Source organism: Cetorhinus maximus, chromosome 15 (assembly GCF_964194155.1).
Source record: "Cetorhinus maximus chromosome 15, sCetMax3.hap1.1, whole genome shotgun sequence".
Lineage (NCBI taxonomy): Eukaryota > Metazoa > Chordata > Chondrichthyes > Lamniformes > Cetorhinidae > Cetorhinus > Cetorhinus maximus.
Genome location: NC_135893.1, coordinates 35,847,184 through 35,867,140, shown reverse-complemented (window position 1 = coordinate 35,867,140; position 19,957 = coordinate 35,847,184). Strand labels below are relative to the sequence as shown.

At 41.1% G+C, this 19,957-nt stretch overlaps 1 protein-coding gene across 1 annotated transcript in view; it reads left to right on the top strand.

The window, feature by feature from the left end:
- The window catches only part of kif17 (kinesin family member 17), a 102,865-nt gene that overhangs the window by 62,963 nt on the left and 19,945 nt on the right, over nucleotides 1-19,957 (top strand). Inside the window, exons 4-7 of the mRNA XM_078558273.1 lie at nucleotides 7,208-7,397; nucleotides 11,729-12,181; nucleotides 13,422-13,528; nucleotides 15,283-15,427. Coding sequence (XP_078414399.1) covers nucleotides 7,208-7,397; nucleotides 11,729-12,181; nucleotides 13,422-13,528; nucleotides 15,283-15,427 — 895 coding nt within the window. The remainder of the gene's footprint in view (nucleotides 1-7,207; nucleotides 7,398-11,728; nucleotides 12,182-13,421; nucleotides 13,529-15,282; nucleotides 15,428-19,957) is intronic.

The window sequence follows — 19,957 nt, the reverse complement described above, 5'->3', positions numbered from 1 at the left end:
GGCTACTAGTCCAGTTGGTAAGATATATCATTTGAAGGCTGAACTCACTCACCTTGACAACTCATGTCAGATTGTTAAACTTCTTCCAGCTGTGCATCCGTGCTCTTGGATCAACACTCCACTGACCTCCACCACTATTTCTTCCCACTATTGTGGAGGGCCTTCTGCCACCATCCCTGGAGATATACAATGGCTGTCCTTCCCTCCACATTTTGCTATTTCCAGTGTATTTTCAGAAACTTGGTGCAGCTCTCTCACATGTTCAGCTATTCCTCAAAATATCACAGCACCGATTCAGTTTTCAAATTACTCCTATCACTTTTTCTAGCCACAATGACCTCCTCTTTAAAAGATGGAGATTGCCACTTGCAATCTCGGGATCCCTTGCTGTTCCTTGCGACCAATGAACAGCATGTGTAATGCTGGCTACATGCAGCAACCATGAAAATCAACAGACGACGCCAGTTTAATGCAATGAATAGGTTAATTATGTACCATGATCTGCAAACCTGTTTTCAGGGGCCCCTTTAATTCTGAAACATTTATTGAGATAAAAACAGAATGTTTGTGAAATGCACTGTAATTCAAAGGATAGTTAGCATTTGAGGTGAGATCCTTCAATATTCAGTTGCCCCCAAATGTTTATCTTTTTCAGGCGCTGACCACCCAGACTTAATTTTCAGCATTTTTCCTCAGATTTCCAAAGTTCCCAGACTTTTCATCTCTGCCATTCAGTGAGGATTTCCCTTATTATTTTCATTTGATGCCACTCACAAGAATTCTCACTAATATTTCAATTTTATAAACTTTTATTTTAGTTTTTTTGTCAGTATTTTTTTTCTCGGCTCTACGGCCAGAATCTTGTTCTCTCGCTGGTGGCAAGCTTGGAGGCGGGAATGGCATTTACCTAGGTGGGATAGTGGCATATCAGAACCCCGCTGCCTCCCTGGATGGGAAGGCCCATGGTTGACCATCCCACCACGCTGCCAATTGAGGCCATAAAGTGGTCAATTAATGACCACTTAAGGGTCTTATCCTGCCGCTGCTGATATTAGCTCCCAGCTGTAGGCAGGCCTGTCAAAAAGCTTGTCACTTTTGGGGATGGTGCCTGATTGAGGGACTGGACTTCAGGAACAAGGTAGGAGCCCACTGAGAGCCACCCCCCTGCCAATGCTGCAGGTGGACTGACTACGTTCTGAGAAAAATATCAAAGTGTCATGTCACAGGAAAACAGGTGGTTGGTGAGCATTTATCTCAGTTATCTTTCAAAACTCAGATAATTTTAGTAATTGTACAGTTGCGTTAGTAATAGTAAGGTTTACTAATAGTAGTAAAGCTTATTAGGTTGGCTGGGGAGTATTTCCTATTTATCTTAACTAGGGAATTTCAATCGGAGTAAGTAGAACATTTATTAAAATAATAAAAACATAAGCACAGACAAGACTAGAGACACTAATTAAAATTTAATCAGTAAAATAATTAGTTAAATGCTATAAATATGGCAGGGCAGGTGATGTGTGGCAGCTGCAGAACGTGGGAGCTCGTGGACACCTGTGTGATCCAAGACAAACACATATGCAGTAAGTGTCTGCAATTGGAGGAACTTTGGCTGAGAGTCATTGAGCTGGAGGCCATGCTGCAGACACTGCGACATATTAGGGAAGAGGAAAGTTACCTGGACACTTTGTTCCAGGAGGTGGTCACATTCCTTGGGATAGGATCATCTGATTTGGTCCATGTTCAGGAATAGGAGGGTGCGACTGCACATGAAGCAGATAGGGGGATTAAGAAGCTATAACTGGAGGAGCCTCAGCCCTTGTAATTGTCAAACAGGTTTGAGGTTCTTATAACATGTATGGACAAAAGTGGAGACTGCAGCTTGGATGAGCGAACTGACCATGGCACCATGGTACTGGAAGCCATTCAAGCGGGTGAGGGGAGTTAATAGGAATGTAGTGGTAGTAGGGGACAGTAAAGTCAGGGGAGTAGACACAGTTCTCTGCAGCCAAGAGCGAGAGTGTAGATGGCTGTGTTGCCTTCCCAGTGCCTAGGTTTGGGACATCTGCTCTGGGCTGGAGAGGAACTTGCATTGGGAGGGAGAGGATCCAGTTGTCGTCCACGTAGGTACCAATAACATAGGTAGGACTAGGAAAGAGGTTCTGCTTAGAGAGTATGAGCAGCTAGGGGCTAAATTAAAATTCAGAACCTCAAAGGTAATAATCTCTGGATTATTACCTGAGCCACAAGCAAATTGGAGTAGTGTAAATAAGATTAGAGTTAAATGTGTGGCTCAAAGATTGGTTTGAGAGAAATCGGTTTCAATTCATGGGGCCCTAGCAGCATTACTGGGGAAACTGGAAGCCATACCATTGGGACGGTCGTCATCTGAATCATTCTGGGACCAGTATTCTGAAGAGGGCAGTATAGAGGGCTTTAAACTAAATAATGGGGGTGAGGAATCAAGTGAAGGAAGTTATGATAAATCAAAGAGAGAAGACAAGGTAAGATAGCAATGAGGGAATTGATAATCTGAATGTGGTTGAAAGAAACAGAGCGTTTAAACTTAAGAATGTGCCAGCAGATATGCTAGAGGTTGTGAAAATAATAAAAATACATAAGTAAACACTCTTTCTAAATGCACACAGCATTCACAACAAGGTTGATGAATTGGCAGCACAAATAGAAGTAAAATAGGTATGATCTAATTGCTATTACGGAGACATGGCTGCAGGGCGACCAAGGCTGGGAATTGAATGTTCAAGGATATTCGACATTTAGGAAGGATAAGCAAAAAGGAAAAGATGGGGTAGCACTGTTAATGAAGGATGAGATCAGCACAATAGTTAGAGTGGATCTTAGATCAGAAGATTAAGATGTTGAATCAATTTGGGTGGAGCTAAGAAACAGCAAGGGGTGGCAAACATTGGTAGGGGTTGTTTATAGGCCACCGAACAGTAGTGGTACATACGAACAAACTAATTAAGAGCAGGAGAAGGCCATTCGGCTCCTCGAGCCTGTTCTGCCATTCCATGAGATCATGGCTGATCTGATTGTGGTCTCAATTCTACTTCCCTTCCTACCCCCATACCCTTTAACTCCCTTGTCAATCTAATTCAGTCTTAAAAATATTTAATGATTGTGCCTCCACCACTCTCTAGGGAAGAGAGTTCCACAGACTCAAGACCCTCAGAGAAAAAATTAAACTGTGTCCCCTAGTTCTAGTCCCTCCCACAATGGACAACATCCTTTCAGCATCCATCCTGTCAAGTCCCCTCAGGATCTTATATGTTTCAATAAGATCACCTCTCATTCTTCTAAACTCCAATGGATACAGACCCAACCTGTCCAACCTTTCCGCAATGGATAAGCCCCTCATTCCAGCAATCAGTTGAGCAAACCTTCTCTGAACTGCTTCTTATGCAATTATGCCCTTTCTTAAATGAGTCCAAAAGTGCACACAGTACATTAGATGTGGTTTCACTAATAACCCATACAACTGGAGCAAAAAATCCCTACTTGTAGGTAATATACAGAACAATATAAATCAGAAAATTAGAGGTGCATATAACAAGGGAAATGCAGTAATCATGGGGGCCTCAATCTAGATACAGACTGGATAAACCTAATTAGCACTAATGCTGTAGAATGTATATGAGGTGGCTTTCTAGAACAGTATGTTGAGGAACCAAAGAATGGCAATTTTAGATCTAGCATTGTGTAATGAGAAAGGGCTAATTGACCTCGGTATAAAGGAGCCTCTAGGGATGAGTGACCATAATATGATAGAATTTTAAATTAACTCTGAAAGTGATGTAGTTAAATCTGAAACTAGGGTCTTAAATCTAAACAAAGGAAACTACAAGGTATGGGGTAGATGGGCTGTGGTAGATTGGAAAACTACATTAAAAGGTGTGCCAATAGGCAAAGGCTAGCATTTTAAGAATTAATATATGGTTTACAACAAATTTACATCCCTGTGAGGCATAGAAATCCAGCAGGAAAGGTGATACAACCATGGCTAACAAAAGAAGTTAAAAATTGAATTAGATCAAAGAAAGAGGCTTATAGAGTTGCCAAAAAATGTTGTAAGCTTGAGGATTGAGAGCATTTTAGAATTCAGCAAAGGAGGACCAAGGAACTGATAAAGAGAAAATAGAATATGAAAGTAATCTAGCAAGAAACATAAAAATGGACTGTAAAAGTTTCCATGGATATATAAAAAGGAAAAGATTAGCAAAGGCAAACATGGCCCCACTACAGGCAGAGACAGGAGAATTTATAATGGGCAATAAGGAAATGGCAGAGGAACTAAACAAATATCTTGTGTCTGTCTTCACAGAGGAAGATACAAAAAACCTCCCAGAAATACTAAAGAGCCAATGGACTAGCAAGAATGAGGAACTGAAAGAAATTGGTATTTGTAGAACTGGAGAAATTAATAGGACTGAAAATTGATAAATCCCCTGGACCTGATGATCTTCATCCCAGAGTGTTGAAAGAGGTGGCTGTAGAGATAGTGGATGCATTGGTGGTTATCTTCCAAAATTCTGTAGATTCTGGAATGACTCATGCAAATAGTAACCCCACCATTTAAGAAAGCAGGGAGAGAAAACGGGAAACTATAGGCTTGTTAGCCTGTCATCAAAGTAGTAAAAATGCTGGAATCTATTGTAAAAGATGTGATAACGGGATACTTAGAAAATAATGGTAGGATTTGGGCAGAGTCAACATAGATTTATGAAAGGGAAATCATGTTTGACAAACCTGTTAAAGTATTTTTGAGGATGTAACTAGCAGAATAGATGAGGGGGAACCAGTGTATTTGGATTTTCAGAAGGCTTTCGATAAAGTCCTACGCAAAAGGCTAGTAAGCAAAATTACAGCACATGGGATTGGGCGGGTAATATACTGCCATGGATTGAGAACTGTTAACGGATAGAAACAGAGAGTAGGATAAACAGGTCATTCCCAGATTAGCGGGCTGTGACTATTGGTGTACTGCAAGGATCAGCGCTTGGCCCCAACTATTCACAATCTATATCAATGATTTGTATCTGGGGACCAAATGTAATATTTACAAGTTTGCTGATGACACAAAACTGGGTGGGAATGTGAGTTGAGGAGGGTGTAAAGAGGCCTCAGGGGGATTTAGACAGGCTAAATAAATGGGCAAAAACATGGTAGATGGAACATAATGTGGAAAAATGTGAAGTTAATCAGTTTGGTAGTAAAACAGAAATGCAGAATTTTTCTTAAATGGTGAGAGATTGGGAGGTGTTGATGTCCAAAGGGACTTTAATGTCCTTGTTCATAAGTCACTGAGAGCTAATGTGCAGATGCAGCAAACAGTGAGGAAGGCAAATGGTATGTTGGCCTTTATTGCAAGAGGATTTGAGCACAGGAGTAAAAAAGTCTGCTGCAGTTGTATAGAGCCTTGGTGATACTGCACCTGGAGTATTTTGTACAGCTTTGGTCTCCTTACCTAAGGAAGGAGATATTTGCCATAGAGGGAGTGCAGCAAAGGTTCACCAGATAATTTCTGAGATGCTGGGATTGTCCTGTAAGGAGAGATTAAGGAGACTGGGCCTATATTTTATAGAGTTTCGAAGAATGAGAGGTGATCTCATTGAAGCATACAAAATCCTTATAGGACTTGACAGGGTAGAATGCAAGAAGGATGTTTCCCTTGGTTGGTGGGGTCTAGAACCAGGAGACACAGTCTCAGAATAAGAGGTAGGCCATTTAGGACTGAGGTGAAGAGGAATTTCTTCATTCAGGGAGTGGTGAATCTTTGGAATTCTCTACCCTAGAGGGCTGTGGAGAGTCAGTCATTGAGTATGTTCAAGAGAGAGACCAATAGGTTTTCAGATATTAAATATATCAAGGGTATGGGGATAGTGCAGGAAAATAATGTTGTGGTAGGTCAGCCATGATCTAGCTGAATGATGGGGCAGGCTCGTGGGGCCCAGTGGCCTACATCTGCTCCTATCTTCTAGGTTCCTATGCTCCCCTCTGTCTGTAGCCCCCAACCCACGAAACCCCTCCCCCATATTACTTACCTGTGGCCTGGGTCACCCTGTGATCCTGGGCCTGTCCTTCTGGCAACAGCCACAGCCTCTGCAGTGGTGCTGCTGAGCACAAGAGCTGCCTGTCTCTGATTTGCTGGTAAGTCATGGTAGGCAAGACTTCCACTCCTGGGAGAGGGCCCGCCGCTGGCCTCGCCACTGCCTGATTGTTGTGTGGTTTGGTGGGCCTTCCTAAAATAAGGCAATGAGTGTCTCTTGCTAGCTCTCCAGCCAGCAGGCAAGACCCCGATGGGAAACTGATTTTTGGCCTCACGCCAAATTAACTTCCCCCACCTGCCAAGTTTTCCACTGCTGGCAGGACCGGAAGATTCCGACCCTGGATTCTGAATGTTGAATATTATTCAGTGATCCCTGTTGGAAAGTAAAACATGCATTTTGGGTGAAGGCAGGTGAGGGGCCCCACAGTGGAACAGCCTGCCAACACTTGCTACCCTAGTCTCACATGCAAAAAAGGTCAGAAGGGTGAAATACTGGAGGGATGTCTGCACCTATGGAACCTCCAGAGGCATATAATTTAAACTAACATTTTGGTGCAGTACCAAAGGAGTGCAGCATTGTTAGAAGTGTCGTTCTTCAATTTCAGTTGGTGCAAGAACTGGGGAGTTCTCTCACTATCATGGCTGACAATTATCCCTCAGCCAACATCACTTAACAGAAAAATGGATTATGTCATTGTTTATTTTCTTGCTGTTTGTGGGATCTTGTTGCATATAAATTGGTTGCTGCGTTTCCCAACTACACATTACTACACTTAAGTCACATGATCCATGGCAGAAACTCACAATTCTGAGTAGATGTCATCCTTGAAAGAAGGGAATGCTGACAATGACTACACTTCAAAAGTAATTTATTTGCTGAGAAGTGCTTCGGAATATCCTGTAGTTGACTAAAATGCTGTTTAAATGCATATTCTTTATTTCTTCATACCACAGAATAGTTAGCACCTTCAGGAGAGGAAGGGAGAAAATTAAAAGATGGAGTTCATAGCGCTGTTGCAGAATTATATCTAAAAAGAATCATTAATTCTTTGACACAATAAATAATGAAGGAGTTTTATAGTTGAGTCCGAGGCTGATGATGCCCAAGTTTCTAACTTGTTTTTCTCATACCTCTGATTGTAGCTCAAGGAGCATCCAGAGAAGGGCATTTATGTGAAGGAACTCTCCATGCACACTGTGCACAGTGTCTCAGAGTGTGAGAAAATCATGGATATTGGCTGGGGCAATCGAGCTGTGGGATACACCCTCATGAACAAAGACTCATCACGTTCACATTCTATATTCACCATTCACTTGGAGATGTGCTCAATAGGTCAGTTAAGCAAATACCACAGATGGATTGAAGATTACTATTTTATTTGCAGCTGTTTATTTCTGAAATATAATTTTTGTAAGATTCATAAGTCAGAATTTCTTACAAAATTAAAGTAGATCAAAACAAATAACATTTTCTCTCTTGTAACTGAAATATTTTTTCTTCTGTCTTTTTCTCTGTATTTTACTGTTTATCTTTGTATAATTTCTCCAGCATATTTCTGTTTTTTGCCTCTCACTTTCCCACCTGTTGTCATCCTTTTTTACAACAATGTTTCTTGCTGTTCCTCCTGTTCTTATTCTTTCCACTGTCTCGCATTCCTTTCTGAAATAGAATTGAGAAATGTGCAACATAGCATTTACCACCACAGTATTATGGGAATGAACTAAAATGATGTTGAACTCTTGCTTATTTTTGCCTTTGGTGCTGAAATGAAGTTCTGAAGGGGTTAAAGGAATTGAATGTGAACAAATTAGCACCTTGTGCTAGTGCCACCATTCAATGAAATCATGGCTGATCTGAGGCCCAAATTCCATAGACCTGCCTTTGCGCATATCCCCCAATACCTCTGGTTAACAAAATTCTATCAATCTCAAATTTGAAATTAACAATTGAAATGGAAATGTTCCAAACCTCTACCACATTTAATGTGTACAAGTGTTTCCTATTTACTCCTAAAAGGTCTGCCTCTATTTTTTAGACGATGCCCCTTCATCCCAGACTCTTCAATCAGCTGAAATATCTTCTCCTTATCTCCACTTTATATCTTGAAAGCCTCATTGAAATTACCCCTTAACCTTCTAAATTTCAAACAATACAACCCTAGTTAATATAACCTCCAATTATAATTTAACCCTTGAAGTCCAGTTATCATTTTGATTAATCTACACTACACTTCCTCCAAGCCCAATATATCCTTCCTAAGATGTGGTGCCCAGAACTGCTCAGAGTAACTCCAGGTATGATCTAACCAGGGCTTTGTATAGCTGAAGCATAACTTCTACCCCTTTGTATTTTAGTTCTCTACATAAAAAGGGCAGAATTTCATTAACCTTTTTGATTACTTTCTGCACCTGTTCATGACATTTTTAATGATCTTTGTTCATGGATCCAAAGTCTCTTTAGACCTTCACCTTCAAGCTTTTCCCTTTTTTATCCTTTTTAGGTCCAAGTGGATGAACTTACATTTGCCTACATTGAAATACATTTGCCACAGTTTTGCTTAACCTATTAATATCTTTTTGTAATTTTATACTTCTATTTACACCGCTTACAATGCAACCTTTACGTCATTGGCAAACTTGGATATGTGGCCTTCTATCCCATCACCTAAGTTGACAATACATACAGTGAATAGTTGAGGACCCAACACAGATCCTCGCATGTCATCACTGGTTACATCCTGCCAATTACAGTTGCTCCCAGTATCCCTATTCTCTGTTTGCTGTCACTAGGCTAATTTCCTAATGTGCTATAATGATCTGCCTAAGGCCAGGACCTCTGCTCATTTCTTTAAATCTCGCAGTCTTGTGCTTTCCTCTTTTGTGGCTCATAAGAACCTCCCATTTTCAATTTCAATGAGCAAGCAGCAATATGATTAGGGAAAAAAATACATGAGATGGTTTCCTGTTACCTTCCTCAGGTGTACTTAAGGAAACACAAGTCCTCTTCCTGAAGAATTCTCTGCCTGTAAGCAGCAATTGTCCCTCGAGATTCTAGCTCTTCCCCCATTGACCCTGAAGATTCACTGGTTCTGCCGTTGGCCATGGCTTATAACCGTGAGTATGGGATCTTTACCTGGGCCTGGGGCAACTTGCAAAAGGGCAGGGTCAACCTATTTGATCCTGCTACCCCTCAATTTCCCAATCAGATCAATAATTTGCCTTTAATTCCATGAGCTTTAACTTTACCTAATGGTCACTAATGAGGGACATTATCAAATGCCTTCTGGAAGTCCATATAAATAACATTCATGGATATTCCCCTGTCCACTACTTTACTACCTCTTCAAAAATCTTTCTTCAGGTTCATCAAGTATGACCTATACTGTATAAATCCACTCTGGCTCTTTCTGATTAGCTGAAGAATTTCAAGGTGTTCAGTCTCTCTATCCTTAAATCGAGACTCTAGTGATTTCATAAGAACTAGGAGCAGGAGTAGGCAATTCAGCCCCTCGAGCCTGCCCCACCATTCAATAGGATCATGGCTGATCTCATTTCGGCCTCAACTCCAATTTCCCGCCCTCTCCCCATAACCTTTCAACCTGTTACTAATTTAAAAATCTGTTTATCTCCTCCTTAAATTTATTCAGCATCCCAGCATCCACTGCACTCTGAGGTAGTGAATTCCACAGATTCACGACCCTTTGAGAAAAGTAATTCCTCCTCATCTCTGATTTAAATTTACCACCCCTTAGCCTAAAGCTATGGCCTCTCATTCTAGAATGCCCCAGAAGGGGAAACATCCGCTCCACGTCTACTTTGTCTATCCCCTTTAGCATCTTATATACCTCAATTAGATCTCCTCTCATCCTTCTAAACTCTAGCAAGTATAGGCCTTAACTGCTTAATCTCTCCTTATAAGACAAGCCCAAATTTCCCAACAGCAGATGATAGGCTAACTTGTCTATAATTCCATTATTTTCCCCCTCAACTTTTTTAAATAGAGGAGTGACATGTGCAATTTTCCAATCTAAGAGAACAATTCCTGAACAGAGATAACTTTGGAATATTATAGTTAGGGCATCTGCAATTTTCTTACCTACTTCCTTTAAAACCATGAATGAAAACCATCTGGTCCTGGAAGTCTGTCACTCTTTAGTGCCATTATTTTCTTCAATATTGTTACTTTTTTTATGTTAATTGACTCCATGTTCCTGACTTAATACTAGTTTCCTTGGGCTATCTGGCATTCTATCCACTTCCATTACGGTAAATGCTGACACAATGTTACAAAAGCAAAATATTGCAGATACTGGAAATCTGAAAATGCTGGAAGCAGGCCTGGCAGCAAATGCAGAAAGAGAAACAGAGTTAGCGTTTTAGGTCTGTGATCTTTCATCGGAACTGAGGAAAGTTAGAAACATAAGGGTGGGAAGATGATATGAGAAGGTCTGTGATAGGGTGGAGGGGCAGGAGAGATTAAGGCTGGGATTTTCCGGTCCCACATCCAGCCGAAAGTCAATGGACGTTTTACGGGCGGGACCAAAAAACCCCGCCCTAAATGACTGAAGGTTTCAGGGTGCAAAGCCAAAGGGAGTGGTAATGGGACAAGTAAAGAAACAAAAGATGGATCTAAATGAGGTGTGAAGGGCTGGATAGCAGCTGCACAACGCAAAGTGATTCCCTTAAAATAGTGAAACCAAATTAGCAATATTATTGAGAGGCCATAGGATGACTGGTTTGGCGAATGGGAAAATATCACATAGTTGCAGTATGAAGTTCCCTTTAGAATTTTGGGAAGAGAGGGATCCTTAATAATATAAAATAAAAACAGAAAATGCTGAAAGAACTCAGCAGGTCTGGCAGTATCTGTGGAGAGAAACAGAGTTAACGTTTTGAGTTCATATGACTCTTCTTCAGAGCCTTACTCTTCATATAATCAAGCTATACCTGTATGGGAATGATTGACTTAGTACCTGAAGCGGAAAGTATTACAAGCTTTACAACACTGAAATCCTTCAACTTTGATGAACTCTGCAATGTAGACCTGTAATCCAGAGAGCCTGAGTTCAAATCTCATGATGGTATAAGGTTGCCAAATCTGGTTGGCCTTATTCAAAGAGGTTTCATCACAAAACCGCCCACCCCAACCTGTCAAACAGTATTTTTTCTTTTCATTTTCAATATTTTTATGACTAAATGACAAAATGCATGATTTTAATGTCCCCATGTATTTTCTCCTAGGTTGCTTGCAGTGGTACCCTTGATGCTAATCTTCAATTCCTGGAGACACCAGGGCAGCCTTGGAGATTGGCATCTATACTATGGCAGTTTGAGAATTTGAATTCAGTTTAAAACACAAGTCTGGAAAAAAAAAAGCCAGCCCAAAAGAACCCAACTGGTTCACAAGGTCCTATAGGGAAAGAAACCCGCTGTCCTGCCTATATGTGACTCCAGTGACCAAGATGTTTGACTAACAACTCTCTGAAGGCCAATTAGGAATGGACAAGTAATTTTAGCTTTTCCAGCAATATCCACTTCATTAATAGAATTGGCAGAGACCAAGAGAGAAGCTACTTGCCTTCCTCCTCAGTTAAGAAATGACGATGTGGACATCTTGATAAAATAATAATTGGCAAAACATAAATGTCTGTATCTTTTTTGCAGATGTTAAAGGGAAAGACCGCATCCGTGTGGGAAAGTTAAACCTGGTGGATTTGGCAGGTAGTGAGAGACAGGCAAAAACTGGAGCAACTGGAGATCGACTAAAAGAGGCTACGAAAATTAACCTGTCACTGTCAGCACTTGGGAATGTAATTTCTGCACTCGTGGATGGAAGATCAAAACACATTCCATACCGTGACTCCAAACTGACACGAATGTTACAGGATTCCCTTGGAGGAAACACCAAAACTCTGATGGTGGCATGTTTGTCTCCTGCAGACAATAATTACGATGAAAGTCTTAGCACTTTACGATATGCCAACAGGGCAAAGAACATCAAAAACAAACCAAGAATTAATGAAGATCCAAAGGATGCTTTACTCAGAGAATATCAGGAGGAGATTAAACAGCTGAAGGCACTACTAGCTGGGCAGCTCGGGAATGATAATTTATCTAGTAAGTACTTTCTCTTTCAATGTTCACTGAGAGCTCCTTATTCAATAGTGATATGTACTGATGAAATCCAAAACCCCATTAACCAACAAGCAGAAGGCTCTTCCATTGGGTGTAGTAAGTTGGCCCAGCTGGCAGCTCATATCTATCAGAAAAATTTGCTAACCCTTCCAAGTACGTACATAACCAGGTAAGTGACCCAATATGGTCCTGTTTCTTAGATGAAATAACATTGATCAGTTTGTGAGAGCATGGTATAACTGCTTCAGAAATCACGGGCGGACTTTCAATTCTGAGTCAGCAACCTGGCTGCCGGTTCAGTTTTGGGTCCCAACCCCACATGGTGTGTCTCAGAGAAGCCCACGTAGATTTTTAAAGGGCCAGGCCAATTCATGGCAGGACGCTGGCTTGCCGTCCAATGCTGGCACTGGAGGGAGCCCCATCCAGTACTCAATGATTAGCAGCCACATCAGCCGAGGTGGGAGCTGCTGATGTGAACGTGGAGAGAGAGGGAGAAATGAAAGAAAATTTATTTTTATTTTTTAAAAGGCCACAGCTGCCTGACCATGGTCCTGGAGGGGCAGTAAATATGGGAACAGGCTTTAATAGGTCCCGTAATTACCAATAATTAGCCTTAATGGCAGGCAGCTGATCAGAGCGCGAGCCGCCTCATTGAAAATTGCTCGGGGTCAGGATTTTGGCGGGGAACTGACATGGAAGCCGGCAGCACAAAATTGTGTGACTGCTTGCCTCCAATCTCAGCCCCACCCCTTCAAAAATCCCGGCCCAAGTCTGTTGCTATGACAATATACTGTCATTTATTATTTAAATTAACCCTAGAGCATATTCACTGCATCATTGAGCAAACAGTAGTGTCTCTAATTATTTATAATATTAATAAATGGAACATTAATCACTGTTAAAATCTGAAATTTTGATAGCTCATATTATGTGTTCCACCAACATCATGAACATGGTTTGTATTACTGCACTTACTGGACGATAAGACACACTTTTTCCTGTAAAAATGTTATCCAAAATTGCCGTGCATCTTATGGCCCTAAGATTATCCCAGTTACACACATTGTTTTTCTTTTTAAAATCCTTGTGCATGTTATGGTCTGGCAAATATGGAAATACTGACTGGCATTTCAGTAATTTTTGTAGTTTGGTCCTCGTTTCAAATAAATCTGTTAAAATAATCTTTCTGGTCCTCCACTATAAATTACCTTTTATTTTGCAGACTATCTAAATAAAGTGCAAATGGGTAGAAGTCAAACAACCGTTCAATCCCCTCAGAACACCATTGTTCATACTGAGATAGAAATTGAAAAAGAAAATATGAGACAGGTTTGTGTGCATCAAAGCAAAAGCTAAAATACATTCTCAATCTTTACATACTCTGTTTAGAGATATGGGCTGAGTGCTACTGCTGGCTATAATACTACTGCTTGTTAATGTATCGTCTCCACAAAGGACACTGTAGGCATTCCAGGCCAGTAACAACATCCATACAACTGGGTTACAGGATTACGCAGTGGTTGTGTTGGGAGAAACTTAAAGTGATAAAATAAAATTTCATCTAGGATATAATGTATGGATGTACTTAAGTGCAGTGATATTGCTGTATCAATCTCAGTTGCACATAGGGTTCAGTAGGTTGAAATTTGCACATTTGTGGCTAATTTCTGTGTATACTACTTTAGTGGAGCCATTAACTAAAAAATGTTAACCAATGTTATGACGTAGCAGATGATGTGTGCCTGGCAGACCAAATCCACAAGGGAAATTTGGCCACACTATCACAGCGGTTTTGGAATTTGTATTTATTACAAGAGGATGTGTGCACTGAATTCAGAAGTAATGAGTCCACCAAGACTTTAGAGTTTTTCAAAAATTAAATTAAAACACTTATTAAGAAAAGAAAAGATTTCAGGCACATACATAAGACTACAATTACTTAATACTATAACAACTCCTAAAAATCCTAATTAACCTGACTTCCAGTTACACACCCACTTTAAGGCAACAGTCCAAAATAGATTTTAGATTTTTAAAAACCCAGCAAGTTAACACAGTACCTACTTGACAGTGGAATTCCAAATGGCTTTTTCCAACTTTAGTTACTCGACACAGCAGACTTACGCACAAATGGCTGGAGGCTTCTTCAAGGCTGTTTCACACACTCCTGTTAGATCTTACATGGCCCTCAACATAGCCTTTCATTCTCCTTTATATATGTTTCTGTCTCTTTAATATGTAAATTCCATTGTTCCATATGGCTTTAGAACTGTACCTTTCCCATAATATAAAAATGTTCATGTTGCCAATATTGTTAGTAACCTTTGGGGAAAATAAATACACTGCTTAGCCTTGTTTATCTGGCTAGTTGTAAGCTGACTAACATCTCTTTGAAATCCAAACAATCCCTTCACTTATTTAAAAATGCAAATTCCCTTCACACCTTACATGCTAAGGTGGCATCCATGTTTACTGATCAATGTTTCAAGTACATTCCCACACCTAGCTTCTTTTGATAATTTCAAGTTTGTACACTACCTGTCTCCAAGTGTAATTAAATCTACACTCACATCCATATACCTACTTTACAACAAACTGGAAAAATATTATGAAAATTATTATACTTTCGTAACACCAGCCTAATAAAAGACTGTATAGAGGAATTTTAATCCTAGCAAACTAGAGAACTCTTCCCATCTAAATACACCTAAGTTTCTTTTTAATTTGCTAATAATATTCCCACATCTCTGCAGCTGGAAAAGCAGGGAGATTCCGAATGGAGATTTATTTGAAACTGTCATCAGTATTAACAGTGATTACCTGACAGGCAACAAGCAACCAGTGAGTTACAGTCAGGCTTCCCCTTCAGTAACAGGAGGTGGAACAAAATGAACCATTAGACTCCCCCTAACTGACAGGCATTTTGAGTAGAATGGGAGCAAGATAGGGCCCTGTGTCTCCCAGAGGCTTTACCAGAGGCCACTCAATTGTTATTTAAGTATTTCGCTGCTTGAATTGATGTTAAAATAGTAAATTTTGGGAGACATTTTTCATTAAATGTTTAATTTTCTATTTTTCCTCAGGAATACGAGCAGAAATTATCAAAGATCAAAGCAGATTACGAAGCAGAGCAAAAGTCCAATGTTAAGCTGCAAGAAGATATTGAAAAACTAAGAAGTTCTTACGAAATGAAGCTGGCATGCATTGAGGCTCTTGATAAGGCCACAGGTATGCTTCCTGGATTTGGGTTTGAAATCTATTTTACGAAGGCCTCATTGGTGAACAAGGTGATTGTCTTGTTATAGCTGAACATGACTGCAGAAGTTAGCCATGTTGGATGTGGAAATGCATGCATGTAGACTCTGACATTGCCTGTGTGTCCTACATGTGACAGACATGTTCAGCAACATACTATTCACAATAGCTCAATCGCAGGGTTGTTTGGGTGATCCATTTGTGGTTTTATTTCTGTCCTTTTTTTTGCTAGATCTGAGAGATACTTACTTTTAAATATTTTGAGGCTTCTCCCTCAGAGTGGTGCATCACTCCACATATTATTTTTAAATATGGTCTCCCCATGACTTGATGGAAATGCAGTTAACACCTTAGATTGCCTCTCAGGATAATCTTAATATATTTTTGCTGGTCACCCTGTGGGTGTTTGCCTTATTTTATTTGACCATAAGAGACAATTCTAAGCAATATAGTATCATTGGAAATTTTGACCACACAACCAATTCTTGACTGTTGATCCTTTAAGGTCATTAACTTAACTTTTTGCTATCTTGCCTAGTCAGTGGATTCTCAGGACAATGCATCTAGATGTTAAATCTGTCAAAAGGCTTGATGTACTTATGATAAATTACCACATTTCACAGTTGTGTAGAAGTGATCAGTAAGCTTTAATCTTCAATTTTGGCATATTTATGCTTTCAGGAGCAGGAAGTTAGCCTTTCTGATACAAAGTGATACCTTTTGGTCAATCACTGTAAATAAACAGAATACTATTGTGGTGTGTGAAATGCTGGGCTGCATTAAACTGTGTGCCATTGCAATTTTACAGTACAGGTAGTAGGGTCGTGATTGATACAGAATCTTAGTTTTCATCAAGTTGTTAAGTCACTATTGTTTCTTTGAGACTGAAAAGGAATATGTGATTAATTGTAGATATTCTGTCTCTGGGCAGAAAAACGGCATTCACCAGCAAAGATAGTAACAGAAGAGTTATTTTCCAACTTTGTTTTTTGAAATCTTGAAGAGCTATAGTAACTCAGATGTAATCATCATTATCTAGGTTAGGGGGCACTGCAAAGGACAGTCCAAAGAAGCTGGATGCTAAAACACAGACTTGCTTAACACTATTTGGAATGGAGAATAGGCTAGGATCTTACTTGTTGGCAGCTAATCTGCCTGTTCTTTCATTATGCAGTTGGAGTACAATTTAATTAACTAACCTGCCAAACTTGGCTACAATACGCCAGAGATCCTTTTGCCTCATACTTTCATAGAACATGGGGAAGAAATTTGTTCAAGTAGTACCAGTGCTACACAGAATACTCCGATTCACCTGGGCAGGCAGCGCCACAGGTGCTACATGCATGTCCCACACGGCTTTCTTCATTGAAGAATGCCATGTGGCCCCACAGGTATCAGTCTGCAGTGCTGCCTGCCTGTTGAATTGATGTAAGACTGCATAACAAACGCAAACAAATTTTTCCCTATTGGTTTTTGTTTTGCACCTTGTCACATCCCCTGGACATCCTAAAGCACTTTATAGCCAATGGGCAGAATCGTCCCGGATTTGCACAAAGTGCGGTAGTGGGTGGGAAAAAAGTCATTTTACTTGCTGGCTGCAATGGCGGGTTTTTGCGCCATATGGTCCCATTCCCGCCTCATTATAATTATGCAGCCACAGGAAACACAGCGTCTTGCTGGAGGGCGGCCTCCAATTAGCCCGCCATGCTGTTACCTCACCACTTCCTCATGTAGGGCACCTTATTTAAACTGCAGCCGCAGTTCTCAATGCTTGCAGGCCAGGACTACTCTGGTGAAGACATAGCCCCAAAAGCCAAGAGTGCAGCCCCCCAATTCAGTGACGCATCCCTAGGACACCTTGTGGATGCCGTGGAGGCTTGCCGTGATGTCCTCTATCCCCGCTCTGGCCGCAAGAGGCCCAACAGTCTCACCACTAGTGCTTGGGTGGCAGAAGTGCTCAGTGCTGCACATAAGAGGTCAGCCATCCAGTGCAGGAAATGGATGAATGATCTCATTTATGCCACTAGAGTAAGACAACCATCTCATCACTCTAAACTCACATACTCACAAGGCCATCACACATTCACTGGCATCGCACTCATTGCCATCTTAAGGGACATCACCACTCACTCTCTCACACACCCCCTCACATTTCCATCTGGCCTCATCTCATCTGGAAATTGCTTCCTTAGCCCTCAACATCTTGAAGCCACTTGCACAGATCAACATGTGCCCCCCCCCCACACACACACACTCACACACACCCTGGGATACCCCCTTTCCCAGACAGCCCTCACCCTGCAGCGTCTTCCCTTGCCTGAGGCCATTTCTCCCCCTTCACCAAGCAAACCCTAGTCCTGCAGCTTTTGAAAAGCTACCCTCGTCTTACAGCTGGCCTGGTAGGTAGAGACCTGCCCTTGAGCCCCCCCTAAAAGTGATGTGGTGCTGCCTGCAAAGCCTGGTGCTGATGACCGCAAGTGCTGCCAAAGTAAGGTAGGCAAGCAACCCTTGAAGTCCCAAGCGAAGTGCAGCTCGCCACATGCAAGTTGCTTCCGTACAGTTGTGAAGTTGTGTCAGCAAGGGTGCCCAGAGGATTCAGCACGGAGATGATTCTGGCGAGCAGGTCTTATAATGAGGTGCTAAAGTATTGAAATTAGGGTCCCGACATGCGGTGGCGGGAAACACAGCCCTCCATTGACTAGTGGAGTGGATGATCACAGACTGGTTTCACAACAGCGTGAAACCAATTTTTGGCCGTCTCGCTATATTGTCCTGTCCTGTACAACTGCAACCCGCCCCCCCCCCGGCCCATCATGATGCCCGATGTCAATGGGGCAGGAAAATTCCTGCCAATGGGTTATTTTTGAAATGTAGTTATTATTGTTATGTAGCAATTGGCACACAGTAAAGTCCCACAACAGCAAGTGACCGATGACCATTAATATTCAAACAGTGGCACGGAATCCTAAGGGCTCACCTGAGTGGGCAGATAGTTTGTTTAACTCACGTGTAAAAAATCCGCTTACAATACACCATTCCTTCAGGGCTGCACAGAAAGATGATGTAATATCTAGAAAAGAGGCAGAACTCCCTTCCTAACAGCACTGTGGGTGTACCTACACCACGTGGATTGCAGCAGATCATGAGGATGGCTCACCACCACCTTCTCGAGGGCAATTACGGATGGACAATAAATGATGGCCTAGCCAGCAACACCCACATCCTGTGAAAGAATAAGTAAAAGAAAACTGCCACGCTTGACTGGTCAGTTGACCTGGTTGTGAACTCAGAGTAGGCTAGATGTTAGTTTTAATGTGTTGCAGTTATGTGCTATAATGAAACACCTTAGAGTATGTGTTGAGGGCAAATAAAACATTTTTTAAAAATCTGAATAAATGCACACTTAAGTGCTAACACTTAAATGACCCAAAGAACATGAGGCTCGTTATTTTTTCCGATGCTTCACGTGCTAATCTTCCCAATGTGTATTCTAGTTTGTTTCATGTTTTGATTGTGTGAGAATGGGAGACTTTATCCTTTAGTTTGGGAAACTAAGAAAATAAGAAGAGCTGTTAAAAGTACTTTGGCTGCCGAAACACTGTCTCTTGAGGAGGCAGTGCAGATGGCATTCTCTTTGTCAGATATTTTAAGTTAGATTCTGTACAATGGCTATACTAAAGATAGTAGACCCATTGAATGTCATGAGGATAATTGTTACTTCTGGAATTGTTTACATTGTATGAAAAGCGTGAGTGAGAGGAGGTTATGAATTGACCTTTCTGGCTTGATACAAATGCTGGAGAGAAAGGAAATCCCTAAAACTAAATGGATGGATGCAAGTCATGAACTGTCAAATTGTTCTACAAAAAGAAATGTTTGTATGAAGAAATTGTTATGAGTCCTAGAGGAGGATGTCTCACAATGTAATGCATTGTATAGGATATGAAGGTTTTTGATTTACTTTGTTTTGAAAGATTGGTTGTACATATAAACTGAGATAGAGAGGGGAATTTGCTAATTGTATATTAATTCTATCTATGCAAGTGTTGGGGATTCATTTGTGCCTTATAAAAAATGAACAGATGGAAACTGTGGTTGTTGGATGAGAAGGTGCGCATTTGTAATGTGTATCTAAATAAATGCTTATAAAAGTGTCTAAAGATTGGCTCCAATTCTATCCTTCGCCAACTGGCTTTTTAGATTATGACAACAGCTGCTCCAGCCGAGACCCTCCAACACCACTGAGAAATGGGCCAGGTGGATTGTAGGGTTATCAGGCTCAGTACTGTATTAAACTGTGCGCTTCGCTACAGAGCCAATGGGAAAGCAATTAAACTAGAGGGGGCATTTTATAGTTGGAATTTTATATCCCCGGGGGGCAGGTTACCAGGTAGTAGAATGTAAAGTTGACTGCTAAGCCATAGGCACCATTACCGGTGCCTACCCGCCCTCTGCTCCTGTAGTTTTACCCACAGTGCGGTTTTGGGAGGCCTGTCAATTGAG